Raw genomic sequence first — 14,670 nt, forward strand, 5'->3', positions numbered from 1 at the left:
AATCATCATCATTATCACCACCATAAACACCATCACCATCATCACTACACTCATTCTCCTCAATCTTCTTTTTGACCTCATTACGCTTCTCATCACGAATGCACGAAGTGAGGTATGCCCGACAGAAGTTAACGAAAATTTTCAGTGTTATGCTTTTTGGATTTTTCTCTTTATATTCAAATCATCTTTTTGCTGGGGTAGACTTGTCGTTTAAACAAGTATGGCATATTTTACTTTCACACACACACACACACACACTGCCACCATTACTTCCACCCCAAACAGCTGATATGAGATCAATAACATTTTTAGAGCAACAAAGTTAAGATAGAGACGTCAGGTACACATGTATAATGTTAATCATTATAATTTATTAATTGAAAATATTAATGCAATGATATACAGTATCTACTATCTAGCTATGACATATCAAGCAATTAAATCACAACATTTGTGATTACAAGATCCCAGTGGATCATCTTAATAAAAATAATTATGATTCTTTTATGGAAAAAATGTAAGAATATTAAATAATGTAATACTTGAAAGAGAACTAAACCAGATCTTTGGAATACATATATCAGAATGTATCAGGAAAATCCATTTTATATATTCATGTATCGTGTCATGTCATACAGCGTCAAGATTTGAGCAATAAGCATCTTTCAGCTGGCCAAGGAATGTTCCATATTATACTCCAGCTTACAAGATGAGGATTGAACAGTTTATCAAAATCATGGGCAAACCTCTATTAAACATGAAATTATAAAATGGATTGTGTTATGAACAGGGAATGATAAAGATTGGAATAGTATACTGCAAAGGGAATGCTTTTAAGATCTCATTTATATGGGGTACTGATTATACAATGCATACATACCGTTTTATTTGTTTTTATTAAACTTAACATACATTGTTGTCAACTACACCAACTAGTGTATGCAACTCTGACTTTGCATGTGTGTTAAAATGGGTTGCACGGGGTAGTGATAACATATCAGTAGACCCTACAGCAATTACTTTTGACAAAATCATACATGTCAAAGGTCAAACTGCAGTGATATAACAGCTTTCTCAGTATGATTTATTTTTCCTTTCAATTAGAAAGTTGAGTGCTGGTTGTTTACATGTAAACTAACAATTTATTTTGAAGAAAAAGACGGATGATTTGATGTATGTGATAAATGCACAACAAAAGCTCAATGTGGAAGATAATATTGCTGAATTTTGTTTACAATGCAATTGAATTTGAATATTTGAACTTATACATGTATTGTTGTCTGTCAACATTAGTTTATAATGGTGTGGAGGTATGTTCAATTCAGCTATGTAATACATACATACATTTACAAGAAGCACCAATGCATAGAATATAAAGCAAGTGACCCTCATGAAATTATAATAAGCTTTACTATTAGCGTCACATAGTTTTGCCGGAATCATGGGATGGTTTACCTGTAACCCAACACCTAGAGTTTTCAAACATTATACAATGAGCACATCAAAACTTATTTTATTCCAATAATTGTAACGCATATGCACACCAGATAAAAATACAAAATGACTTTCTATTCTTCTGTATTCAAGCTATAAATGTATACTCTAAATACAAATGGGTCAAAGCGATTTACTCAACTGTTAACTTATAACTATAAATTGTAAATATTGATCAAACCAGAAGCAAATCCACAGCGAATGGTAGGTATAAAACAAATACAAAAGAACTATAATGAACATAACATTCATATCAATTTGAACCTTGTTCAAAATCTAATCATATATTGGAAGCTTTGTATGTCTCTATAGATCTAAACAATACATAATGCAAGGATTGGAGAAAACATAACTATATATATTCTTTTTTTAAATCAATTATAATAAAATCCTACAATAAATTCCTTTATAAGTCCAAAACCACCTGTATCAGCAATTACAAGAGTGTCCAACAATTTGATATTAAGGTAAAGAAATAAGTCAAGTTTGAAATGCCAACTCGTTTGATTATTAATCATAATCAGAAAAAAAACAATGAAAAATAAACAAAAATAGATAAACATCAAAATTTAGAATTACCCTGTTCATAAATTCACATAATTATTTATGGATTTGAACTGGTATTCATAACTACATGTATATCCCATACTCCAAAAAGCCTGATCATACTAGTCTGCTATAATACATTGGAAACAGTACATAGTGATATGGCACCTAGTATTATCAAGGTTTGTAGGATGCAGGCCAAGACCTTTATTTTATTTAAGTAAAGTTCACCCAGGCAAGGTAAATGCTGCCTTTGCGTAAGGTTCAATAAGGAAATCCACTGTTATTATGGCATTCTGTTTCATATAAATGAAGCAAGAAATTTAGAGCAGCCCATCTGACATGAGAAAAGAAAAGATTGTTCTTACACAATTTCTTTTGCTCTACAGGCAGTTTTCGTCTAACGATTTGCTTTTCAGAAATACCACATGTAGATTAGTGAAAATGAATTAAGAGTGTGAAACTTGGGAAGGACAATCATGCTTTCAAAATTCTTTCTTTGCAAGGCAGAAGGCTCATTGACTCACATCAATCTACTATTGCATAGGAGAAACATCTACTCTCTGAGCTCCAATAGTGAATATATTTCAAACATACCCCCCAGTTATTTGAATGATGAAGCATGGACAAAAATTATGTCTAATCTAACATCCTGTATCTAGTATTCCCTCTGCTCAAAATATTTTGTGAAATTTTGATTTAAGACTTAAACTATATCACCTATTCCAGGAATAAATACATGAAATAAAACTGAAATATATATTACCCCCCCAAGAATCAATCATCTACGAATGACAGTAAAAATATTAGAAAAGTCCCAAGTTAAATGGCTACCATTGTCCTTTCTTTGGAATATTGAGATGGAAGCAACTACACAGATTTCTGTTTAACAGAAAGTTGAAGTCTCCATGGTGGACAAATACCGTACTTTCCCCCTGTTCCCCATGTTTTTATTTTAAAAGTGCAGATGAAGCGAGGTGTGTTCAAGGTCTTGGGTCATCGTCAGGTTCCTTGGTTCCGTGTTTGAGGACACGACTGAACTCGCGATAGTTGAACTTACTATCCTTGCTATCCCATCCAACGAACACTTCATCTACTTCATCCTCAGTGAAACGATCCCCCATAGTCATCAAGAGCTCACGAAGATAGGTGTCTGGGATGAAACCTTAAGAGACAAGAAAGGGATAGAGATTAAATGAAAGGGTTATCAAACAGCTCATCCTCACTGAAACGATCCCCCATAGTCATCAAGAGCTCACGAAGATAGGTATCTGGGATGAAACCTTAAGAGACAAGAAAGGGATAGAGATTAAATGAAAGGGTTATCAAACAGCTCATCCTCACTGAAACGATCTCCCATAGTCATCAAGAGCTCACGAAGATGGGTATCTGGGATGAAACCTTAAGAGACAAGAAAGGGATAGAGATTAAATGAAAGGGTTATCAAACGGCTCATCCTAACTGAAACGATCTTCCATCGTCATCAGGAGCTCACGAAGATAGGTATCTGGGATGAAACCTTAAGACAAGAAAGGGATAGAGATTAAATGAAAGGGTTATCAAACGGCTCATCCTAACTGAAACGATCTTCCATCGTCATCAGGAGCTAACAAAGATAGGTGTCTGGGATAAAACCTTAAGAGAAGATAGATTAAAGAGAGGATTATCAAATGGCTCATCCTCAATGAAACGATCTCCCATATCTCAAGAAGATACATGCAGACCTGCCACCCTCTGGGAATGAAAAATTGTATTCTGTGATAAAGAAACCTGTATTTTTCCCCAAAAAAGTGTATTTCATAATAAAACACATGTATGTTGCGCACTCACTCATCACGGCACTCGAGCTGCATGCAAGCGAAAGTGCGCAAGTCCTGCTCTTGCAGATGAAAAAAAAAACATTGGAACATGTGTACAGTATATCTCACCCTGGTTTTAACAAAAATGATTGAAAAAAAGTTACCTGAAATTACATCGACCTAATAACTACATTTGTGTAAGTTTGATGAAATAGAGACATACAGAGATGATTTTTCTCAATAAATTACAATTTTGTAAAGAACAAATAAACAAACAAAAACATACTGGTTGGCAGGTCTGTACATGTAGTCATCTGGAATAAAATCTTTTGGCCCGTTTCATAATTTAGACTTTAACTATGGTAACTTTGCCATCATTGCGACTACCATGGAAACCTTAAATGTCATTGATAGCTGAGCTACATTACTATGAAAATTGCCATAACATTAGTAAAATTACCATATCAAAATGGAGAGAGGTAATTATGTCATGCAGGATGTGCAAGGAGAACAGTTTAAAAGAGCTTAAAGTGTAAAAACATTAAAGGACAAGTCCACCCCAACAAAAATTTGATTTGAATAAAAAGAGAAAAATCCAACGAGCATATGTAAAATAAAAAAGTTATGACATTTTAAAGTTTTGCTTAATTTCCCATAATAGTTTATATGCACATCCTGGTCGGTATGCAAATGAGGGAACTGATGACATCACTCACTCACTTTTTCTTTTGTATTTTATTGTAAGAAATATGAAATATTCTAATTTCCTCCTCATTGTCCTGTGAAACAAAGTTTTATTTCTCACTGAATATGTGGATTTACTATTGTTTAACATTATATGGTTCAGTCCAGATGGTCCTTATTGTCAAATCTGTAAAAATTGAAATATTGTATAATTCAAACAATAAAAATCAAAAGAAATAGTGAGTGAGGGACATCATCGATTCTCTCATTTGCATGTGACTAAATTGTGCATATAACTATTTTGTGAAAAATAAGTGAAAATTTAAAATGTCATAACTCTCTTATTTTACATCCAATTTTGATGAAATTTTCAGCACTATGCTTGTCTGATTTTTCTCTTTTGATTCAAATACACACTTCAATGAGATGGACTTGACCTTTAAGAATAACTCATTATCATGATTGATAAATGTAAAGGCATAGCAGCAAACATACCAGTTGCATCAGGGTCAAAGCAAGCAAATGCATTAACAATGACTTCTTCAGGATCAGTACCATTGAGTTTCTCTCCAAAGAGTGTGAGGAACATAGTAAAGTTGATTGGTCCTGGAGCTTCTTTCATCATGTCTTCAAGGTATTTATCAGTTGGGTCCTTACCTGGTAAGAAACAAGTTAGTCATTCTGGCAATAAGCTAGAGAATTCAGTTTCATGTTTGATGAAATGTCAGTAATGTGTTCTTCGATGTACTAGACATCACATGGCATGTTCTATGGTGACATGTATTATGCAAGCTTCTATGCAGATCAAGCTTGGAAACAGATGTATGCTCAACACTGAAAGAGTTTGATGCGCTGATTTTTTTTTCACTTTAGGTATTTTTCTATTATTTTTGTCTGACAAAAATTATATTTTCTGTGCAATTCTTTGTCACTTGCTACAGTCTATATTCTCCTTATCAAAAACTTGTGAAGTAGTATACATGTACGTATGTCCATGTATAAAACATGATTTATATCCAACACAATCATGTGTTTTTCAACAGAACTGATTGAAATCAATATGAAGTGAAAAAACAAACTAAGAAAATCAACCACAACAGTAAAATATGCATTAAAATTTTATGAAAATTAATAATAATTGGACTTTAATAGCGTTTTTTTTTTTTAGGAAACAAAGCGATGTTGATGGCATAAGACAAGTTAAGATTCATGGTTAAAAGTGGGTTTTGAGATGTTTTTTGAAGAGGTCAAGAGAAGAGAGGTTAAAGTAATAAAAGTAATAACCATTTAAACTTTTGAATTAGTTTGCAGAAGGAATTGTTTTATACAGATCATCAAGAAAGTGGTTACATAATTTATACCATCCAATAATCTTATATCAGAATTTCACAAACCTCAATTATTAAATCGTTCATACATGTACCAATTTTTTTTTTAGTACATGTAAGCCAAGTCATGCAGAGGAAAATGATTAAGTGGAGATTTTCAGATTATTGGCATACTTGAGTATAGTGATGTACTTACCCAGAGAGGCCAGCATATCATGCAGATCCTCTTTATCAATGAATCCATCTCTGTTTTGATCTATCATATTAAAAGCTTCTTTGAATTCCTGGATCTGTGCTTGGTCAAACATAGCAAAGACATTGGACGTCGCACGCTGAGCCCTCTTCTTTCCCTTCTTTGTTTTTGATCTTGACGCCATGATTGTTTATCGATGAACCTGTGCAAATTAATATATTAAAAAAATATCAATACATCTCAAAGATACTCACTAAAGGTTGACGATTGCAAAATGGCAATTATTTTCATACATGTAATCAATGATCATTGCTTTTCCGCAAGCTTTTTATTGCACTGATGCAAATACATGTATACCAGTTTTTAAATTCCAAATTGTTTTATTACTCTGGCCTTGTGGTACTGTACGATGCACTCCTTCCTCAATGTTGTAAATGTATCTTTGATAGTGTACATGTAGTAGACCATTCTGACATGTACATGTATGTATACAGTCGATTCATAAACAGGACCTAACGTGTAATGTACATGTACGAGACTGTATTGTACATGTATGAGATGCACAGTGTACTGTAACGTTATTGCTGTACATGTACATGTAAATGTACATGTCAAAGAAGAATAAGAAATTAAGAGTTCATAGCATGGAGGTAGAACCTCCATGCTCATACTCAAGGAGCAAGTGTCAGGTGTATGAACCAATCATAATTTGCTTAATGAATCAATAAGACAAATTACTGGGTCTACCTACACATGTTAACATTCAACAAACAATAATCAATTACCCTACCAAGGAATGTGGGGGGGGGGCTGAACATGCATAAAGATCATTAATATTTACATGTTTTGTCATAAATTTTCATCGGAATTCTCTTCATTGAGTCAAACAATATTCTGTTCCAAATAATACCTTACTTGATTACATGACTGTATTTCCTATTAAATATTTTTGTTGATGTTATATTTCCAGTTAAAGGACAAGTCCACCTCAACAAAATCTTGATTTGAATAAAAAGAGAAAAATTCAACAAGCATAACACTGAAAAATTCATCAAAATCGGATTAAGAAAGTTATGGAATTTTAAAGTTTCGCTTCATTTCACAAAACAGTTATATGCACATCTTGGTCGGTATGCAAATGAGGAAATGACATCACTCACTCACTATTTCTTTTGTATTTTATTATATGAAATATGAAATATTTTGATTTTCTCGTCATTGTCATGTGAAATGAAGTTTCATTCCTCCCTGAACACGTGGAATTCCATTATTTTAACATTTTGTGCTTCAGGCAAGGAGGTCCTAATCGTCACATTCATAAAAATTGAATGTTGTATAATTCAAACAATAAAAAACAAAAGAAATAGTGAGTGACATCATCAACTCTCTCATTTGGATGTAACTGGCTCGTTCATATAACTATTTTGTTAAAAATAAGCGGAACTTTGAAATGTCATAACTTTCTTATTTTACATGTACATCCGATTTTGATGAAATTTTTAGCAATGTGCTTATCTGATTTTTCTCTATTGATTCAAATCAACATTTTTCTGAGGTGGACTTGAGTCACTTGACCTTTAATAATTGCTAGAGTGAGTGCATGTTAACAGGTGCCCCAATGCCTGAAATGCTCTTGTACAGTACATATACATGTAGTTTGTTCCAAAACTAATTTTCAATAGGGCTTCTTCAAGTAATCTGAGGGTTTTCAAGTTTTCAAATGAACTCTTCAAATTCAACAGACTAATACTGAAGGAACATAACTTCTTCAGTAATTTGACTCATTAAAATGCCCACAAAATCACTGCAATTAATATTTCTTGATTAATGAAAGTTAAACAAACAACAGCAACTACATGTATCAAAGTACTTGCAAAACATCATCTAATACCCTTTTTAGACAGGCTAAAATTTCCTTAACCCCGTACTATTGGTGGGGCTAAATGGCAATTTAGCCCCACCTATAGTATGGGGTTAAGCTTAGCCCACTTTCGTTTTACACAGCGTTTTTGCAAAGTGGGCTAACCCCACCTATAGTACGGGATTATTTGGCCCTGCAAAAAACCAGGGTTATCCCACCAATTGCGGTGCTAAGAGCAATAGTACGGGGTTAAGATAGCATGTGTAAAACGAAAGTGGGCTAAGCTTAACCCCGTACTATTTGGCCCCACCTATAGTACGGGGTTAAGGAAATTGCGAGTGAAGCACTTGTACTACGAATGATTGACAAAAACCAATAGTCCGGGGTTAGCGAGTTTCGTGTGTAAAAAGCAAGCATTCCTTATCCGGGGTTAGCAATAACAATTTGCATGTGTGAAAAGGAAAAAAAAATAGTACGGGGTTAAGGATAGTACGGGGTTAGCGATAGTCCGGGGTTAAGAAAATCCTGTGTAAAAAGGGCATACAAATCAAACCTTCATGTACATGTACTTGGTTGCGAATTGCAATAAGTATGCTAAATATGAAAGACAATTACCTCTAGGCTCTGCCACAGCAGGGCACCATATCATCATCTCCCCAAATAGAATTCCAAAATCTAAAGAGGTCAAATGACCAAATTTCTTTTACATGTACAGCATATATAAAAAACAGTGAATATCTTTTATCTTGCAAAACTTTGGTCACTGTCATACATGTATGGTCAGGGCTAGCTTTATTTCAAACTACATGTATCATGAAAAAAAAATCCCCAACAAAACATTGTAATTCATGAGAACCCATTTCATGGGGATGTTCACCAGATAAGTTGGTTTTACCAAAAGCAGAGAAATGAGAGAAAATTATTGAAGGTTTGAAGAAGGTCTATCACAGAATAACAAAGCTACAAGTATGAACTTTTCAAACATTGATTTTGTGACATCACAGATGATCTCCTCTATAGACAAATGATATTAGTTCCCAAAATTTAAATTTGTAAAATATTTGATATTTAATTTCATTTGTGCAGTGAATCAACAGACATGTAATTTCATAACCCCTTCAACAAGAATATTTGTATTCATCATGCTTTGCACCATATGGGAGAGCTGCTCGCATACATTCATGACGTCAAAAATAAAAAACAAAAATAAACAATGATAACTCTTTCTTTGATGGATTTTCAACAAACCCTCGCCAATATTTTTTTTTCATTTCCTCTTGATTAATTTTTATTTCAATAATTGTCAGGGTGAATGAGGGTCCTATAGAGTGGTTCAAATTCAAGCTCTATGCAGACTACATACATGTACCTTTGTTTTGCATATGGTTGATACATCTCAATATCTTGAAAAACTGATATAACCACATGGAATCATTTTGCTTTACAAATTTGAATAGCATTTTTGGTCATAAGAGAAAAGCTCTCAACTAAGTAATGTACTGTACAGTCCTATGTAAAAATATGCTGTATAAAAGACTTTATGCATCTATAGCGGCAGAGCTGCCAACCACACTTGACCAAAAATCCTATTATTTCACCCCAAAAATCCTATTTTTGACAAAAAATCCTATTCATACCCTTTGTGTACTTTCCTACTATACATCTCATTATTTTGTTGTGCTCACTGTAATTTTTACATCCGACAGGCAAGGAGGTTCCACATTAACTCTTTTTGGTGTTGGCCCATTCGGGCCACCAAAACCTTCAAATAATTTTTTTTGGTGGCCCGATATTAAAGTTTGGTGGCCCCCAAAATATAAAGAAAAACATTGATTAAAATAGGAGTGGGCTATACATGGGTCAAAAATACTTTTTTTGTAATTTCAATATGGGAACAGTTTTTTTTTATTCCTTGTAATGTATCTCAACATGAAATGACAATATTTTTTGTCTCGGGTACAAGAAAAAAGTGTGCCGGGCCAAAATCCAAAATGGCCGCCAAAAACACCCAAAATCACAGTTTTTACCACAACTTCTTTATTTGGTGGTCTTTTTCTTTGGTTTTGGTGTCTATTCATATGTATTTGGGGGCAGGCAATTTGTTTTTCCTATAATTAGTACTTTTAAACCATTATTTGTAGAGTTAAAATGTTATTATACCTAAATTTTCAAATTTTTATAGCCTTTTTTCAGCCAATAAGTAGATTTTATCGTCCTGGGGTTCTTGGATATTAGATGGTACGAGGTCAACAATAGCAAGCAGCTTCATAGAGCTATATCACTTTTATTCATCTACTATGGGTTTTACAGATATTTGTGAAATATCTTAAATAAAAAAAAATGTTAATTATCCATAGGGGCTATACAGTATACAATGTACTGTACATACTGCACTGCATAAATGCATTGGCCACCATGACAAGGCATGTATAAACTATAGTGTTATACATGTAGAAATGAGCTCTTAGGTTTAGAATTAGCACCTCAGAAATTGAAGATATATTTTGTCTCAAAACTAAGGACATGTTTTGTCAAATATGCTAATTCAGGGGTAGAGAAAGGTAATTAACCCCACATCATGGCATTTACACTGTAGATATTCTGGGCCCCGTGCATAAAAATTTACCATTATGTTAACTTAATGGTAACTTACATGGAATCCTTGGTTCTGATTGGCTGTTGATCAACGTTACCATGATTATATAGTTACCTGACCCCATAAACATAGGCCAGTTAGACACCACAACCAGGTAAAAAAGCCTCCAAATGAAGAAGATATGGCTACATGGAGATATGTGATGTACTTTATGTGCAATTTACGATGCTGGTTTGATAGTGTACATCAGCTGACAAGCAATCAAATTCACAATTCCCAATCTAATTTTAAACCTGAAGAGCTTACAATGTATTTCTATGACACTATAGTTTATATACAGGCCTTGTCATATGTCATGGTGGTCAATGGCAGTGTAGTATGTACAGTAACAGTACATTGTATACTGTATTGCCCCTATGGATAATTAACCTTTTTTTATTTAATAAGATATATTTCACAAATATCCGTAAAACCCATAGTAGAGGAATAAGGCAATATAGCTCTATGAAGCTGCTTGCTATTGTTGACCTCGTACCATCTAATATCCAAGAACTCCAGGATGATAAAACCTACATTTGGCTGAAAAAAAGGCTATAAAAATTGGAAAATTTAGGTATAATTACCTTTTAACTCTACAAATAATGGTTTAAAAGTGCTAATTATAGGAAAAACAAATTGCCTACTCCCTAAAACATATGTATAGACACCGAAACCAGAGAAAAAGACCACCAAATAAAGAAGTTGTGGCCAAAACTGTGATTTTGGGGGGTTTTGGCAGCCATTTTGGATTTTGGCCCGGCACACTTTTTTCTCGGACCCGAGACAAAAAATATTGTCATTTCATGTTGAGATAAGGTAAAAGGAACACAAAAAAACTGTTCCCACAGTAAAACCAAAAATCACCCATTTATAGCCCACTCCTAATTAAAAAAAAAAAAAAACAATCTTCTGAATTAGAAATATCAATTCTGCAGCCACTACCACTAAGTCACTTTCACTTTGTACATCTTGTATGTAAATCTTGTTGCTGTTATTTTACTTTGCTAATTGATTTGTGGTAAAATATAAATTGCTCTATCATTGTAAATATGAAATGATTGTAAGAGAGTAAAATGTATTGCTCCCAGGATGTGTGGACTTTTTTTTAAATCTCTGTATAGACATGCTCATAATGGTAAAAATAAATAAATAGTGCAAAGCTAACTCATATAAATGTACAAAACAATGATTTTTCCTTTTTTCCTCTTTGAATCCTAAAACCTAGAATATACAGGCTCCAATTTTTGTTTTCTCCTTTGCAGCATATTATAGCAGGAGAAAATCACAGAAAAATATGCTGCAAAATTAGAACAATGCATAAAAGTGGGAAACGAGCAAAAAAATAAAAGAATATTACAAAAAAGAAAACAAAAATAATAAAAGAAATAAGTGAAATAAAACAAAAGAAGAAAATGAAGAAAAAACAGAACAGGAAAAAAAATAAAAAAGAAAAAAAAATTAAAGAAAAAAAGAAACAAAAGAAAAAAAAAAACAAAATTAATAAAAATGGGTAAGGGGGAAAAATGAGAAGCCATTACAAATATTTTTAACAGCTCTACGTAGCAACAGTTAAAGCCAATTGAGCAAATAATTTTCACTCACCTTTTGGGGATGAGGCATTTCTATTTTTATAACCTTAATTTTGTTTGTATTATTTTTTCAGTAGAAACATATTCTTTAATCAGGCATATTCAATGGGAAGGGGTATATATGGTTTAACGACTGTCAAAAAAAAAAATAAAAAAAAATAAAACGGCAAAAGTTTAATATATCTGGAAAAAAAGTGTGAGAAAGGTCCTTTACTTTGTTTGCCAAAATTTTTGAAAAATTTACATTTCATATCAATGAAATGCCTTCCCAAAGTATTTTCTTTCTGAAGAGTGGTTTAAGAAGTCATTTATGAACAAAAAGAACGAAACTGTCTGCTTATTTTTTGCTAGAAAAGACACAGCTTCGAAAGAAACCAAGTATCAACATACATACAAATGCACATGTGGGACTGTGATGTACTCACCTATGTATTTTTATGTGTATTAATACATTTGGAAATCGGTCTTTTTGAGTCAAAAGAGAGGTCATAATTCCTGTTTTTAATGCTTGAAAATAATCAGTTTACACAAGATTTGAGTAATATGGACTGCAAAAGGGCATTTCATTGGTGTAAAATGTGACTTTGACATAGATTTTTAAAGTTCTGTGGAATATTTCTTAGCAGCAACATTTCGTATCGTAGCTCCCCCAGTCTGAATAGGCTGCTAGCGCACAGATAGCTACATGTAGCTGCAGTGGTTTCATGGCTATGCAATTGGTTGCACGATTCGGGCCACCAAAACTTAACATTTCTCAAAAATGATTGCCCGAGGTGGATTTCTGTAATGTCGAGCCTTGCCATAGCTATATTTTCAAAAAAATCGCATTTTATTTGTAAAAATCCTAGTGTCGTATTTTAAGTGAAAAATCGTACGGAATACGACAAAATCGTACTATTTGGCAGCTCTGTAGCGGTCTTTCAAAAATGTGAAGCAAAGTGCGATGCGATCCCAGGAAAATCATTTCTTGAATGAACAGAAAAAGCTATCCAAATTTGCTCAGTATGGTAACGTTCTTAAAGATGAAATCAGCAGTAGTGAATATATTGGCAAAACAGTCAAAAATTTTGTTTCCTTTTGCGCAAGTTCCGAGAAAATCCAAACTTTCCGAAAGGCATCAAGAAATCATAATTTTGAGAGCACAGTTCTTCAAACAAGTATGTAAAATGTGATACATGTACCAAACAAGTTTATGGCATATTAATCTTCCTCTGATACAATCAAACATGTAGAGTATGACTTTTTTACAACACTTTTTTACAACACTTTTTCAGCTGAGCATGCACTCGTCGCAGTCGATAGCAAAAGAATTTTGAAATCGTGATACCAGCGAAACCCTTGACCCGTTTAATAATTCCTTAGAGAGATTTTGACCCCAGAATCTTGCCTTCTGTTTGATATTCATGAATTTAGTCAATTTTTGTTTGAATATCACAACGTGTGCAAATTATGGTCACCCCATCAACCTTAAATTTTAATCCTCAAACAGATGATAAATAAATACTTGAAAGAGTTATCTATTCCCCGGTGTTAAGGGAGTATAAATGACACTCCCCACTACTGTGTTGTATTAATCCTTCACACAAACAACTCAAGTGAAACGTGATACACAGGAGCGGGCACTTCCGCATCAGCTTGCCCTAACCTCCCGCATACAATACATGACCTACCCACGGCACGATCCGCACAAGTTCAGAAAACAAATAAATTAAGACTACGCAGAATCAACGCTGTAAATTAACAGAGAATAAACAAATTTCATAAAAGACGATTATGGATAAAAATGAACAAAACATCGAGTCTATTGGGATACTAATTCGATTGAGAAGTGTGACAAAGAAGTCAGAAACAGTCGTTTCTTCTGACGTAATTGGGAAGGAATTTGTGAATCAGAAATCTACAAAACCACACACAACGGACGTCAATGCAACAACACGCCCAATTCTTCTGCAAGGTGGTTCTCTCACAAAAATATAAGATGCAAATTATCATTTTCCTCGCAAATTTCCTGCTGACCTACAATCCATCACATACCATTCGTAACTGGATTTCATACTACAATTTAAAATATGTGTACATGTAACATTAAGCATACAAATATGATAAATTATACCCTGTATTTACATTACCTTTGGACAGGAATTCGTGATGACGGTGGCCAAGCCTTGTATGATATCGCGCATGCGCGATGGAGCATTCTGAGAAAGCTGGGGCCGATTGCACGAAAGGGTCTTTCCAAGGACCGTCTTTCGTGTCGCCCATCTTTTATGATGCGCTATAAAGCGGGGTGTTTCTGAAATTTATGATAAAGAATAAGGTTCGTTAGCTTGCTTTTAAATGAAATTCTATACAATTTCATGATAAATCACATGATTTTATAAACAAATATTTTGTTTATTTTAACGGACGAATGAAATATGTTTGCGTTTCACATGGCGCATCATAAAATATGGGCGACACGAAAGACGGTCCTTGCAAAGACCCTTTCGTGCCCTGGGGATCTCCGGAATTCGCAAGACTCACAAACATGAAAAAAGAGTA

The 14,670-nt window shown here is 33.7% G+C and overlaps 1 protein-coding gene across 3 annotated transcripts; it reads right to left on the bottom strand.

Annotated features, from left to right (window-relative positions):
- Positions 1-351: 351 nt before the first annotated feature.
- On the bottom strand, positions 352-14,342 carry LOC121430536 (myosin regulatory light chain 2, smooth muscle minor isoform-like). Of its 3 annotated transcripts, XM_041627831.1 has the most exons (4): positions 14,259-14,342; positions 6,048-6,246; positions 5,019-5,180; positions 352-3,205 (listed from the first exon to the last, which is right to left on the bottom strand). In XM_041627831.1, exons 2-4 carry the CDS (start codon positions 6,226-6,228, stop codon positions 3,024-3,026), a joined length of 525 nt encoding a protein of 174 aa, XP_041483765.1. In that variant the 5' UTR covers positions 6,229-6,246; positions 14,259-14,342; the 3' UTR covers positions 352-3,023. The 3 variants fall into 3 exon arrangements, with proteins under 3 accessions (XP_041483765.1, XP_041483766.1, XP_041483767.1); XM_041627832.1 differs by lacking the exons at positions 352-3,205; positions 14,259-14,342 and adding an exon at positions 3,212-3,323; XM_041627833.1 differs by lacking the exons at positions 352-3,205; positions 14,259-14,342 and adding an exon at positions 3,464-3,559.
- Between the last annotated feature and the right edge of the window lie 328 nt (positions 14,343-14,670).

Source organism: Lytechinus variegatus, chromosome 17 (assembly GCF_018143015.1).
Source record: "Lytechinus variegatus isolate NC3 chromosome 17, Lvar_3.0, whole genome shotgun sequence".
NCBI lineage: Eukaryota > Metazoa > Echinodermata > Echinoidea > Temnopleuroida > Toxopneustidae > Lytechinus > Lytechinus variegatus.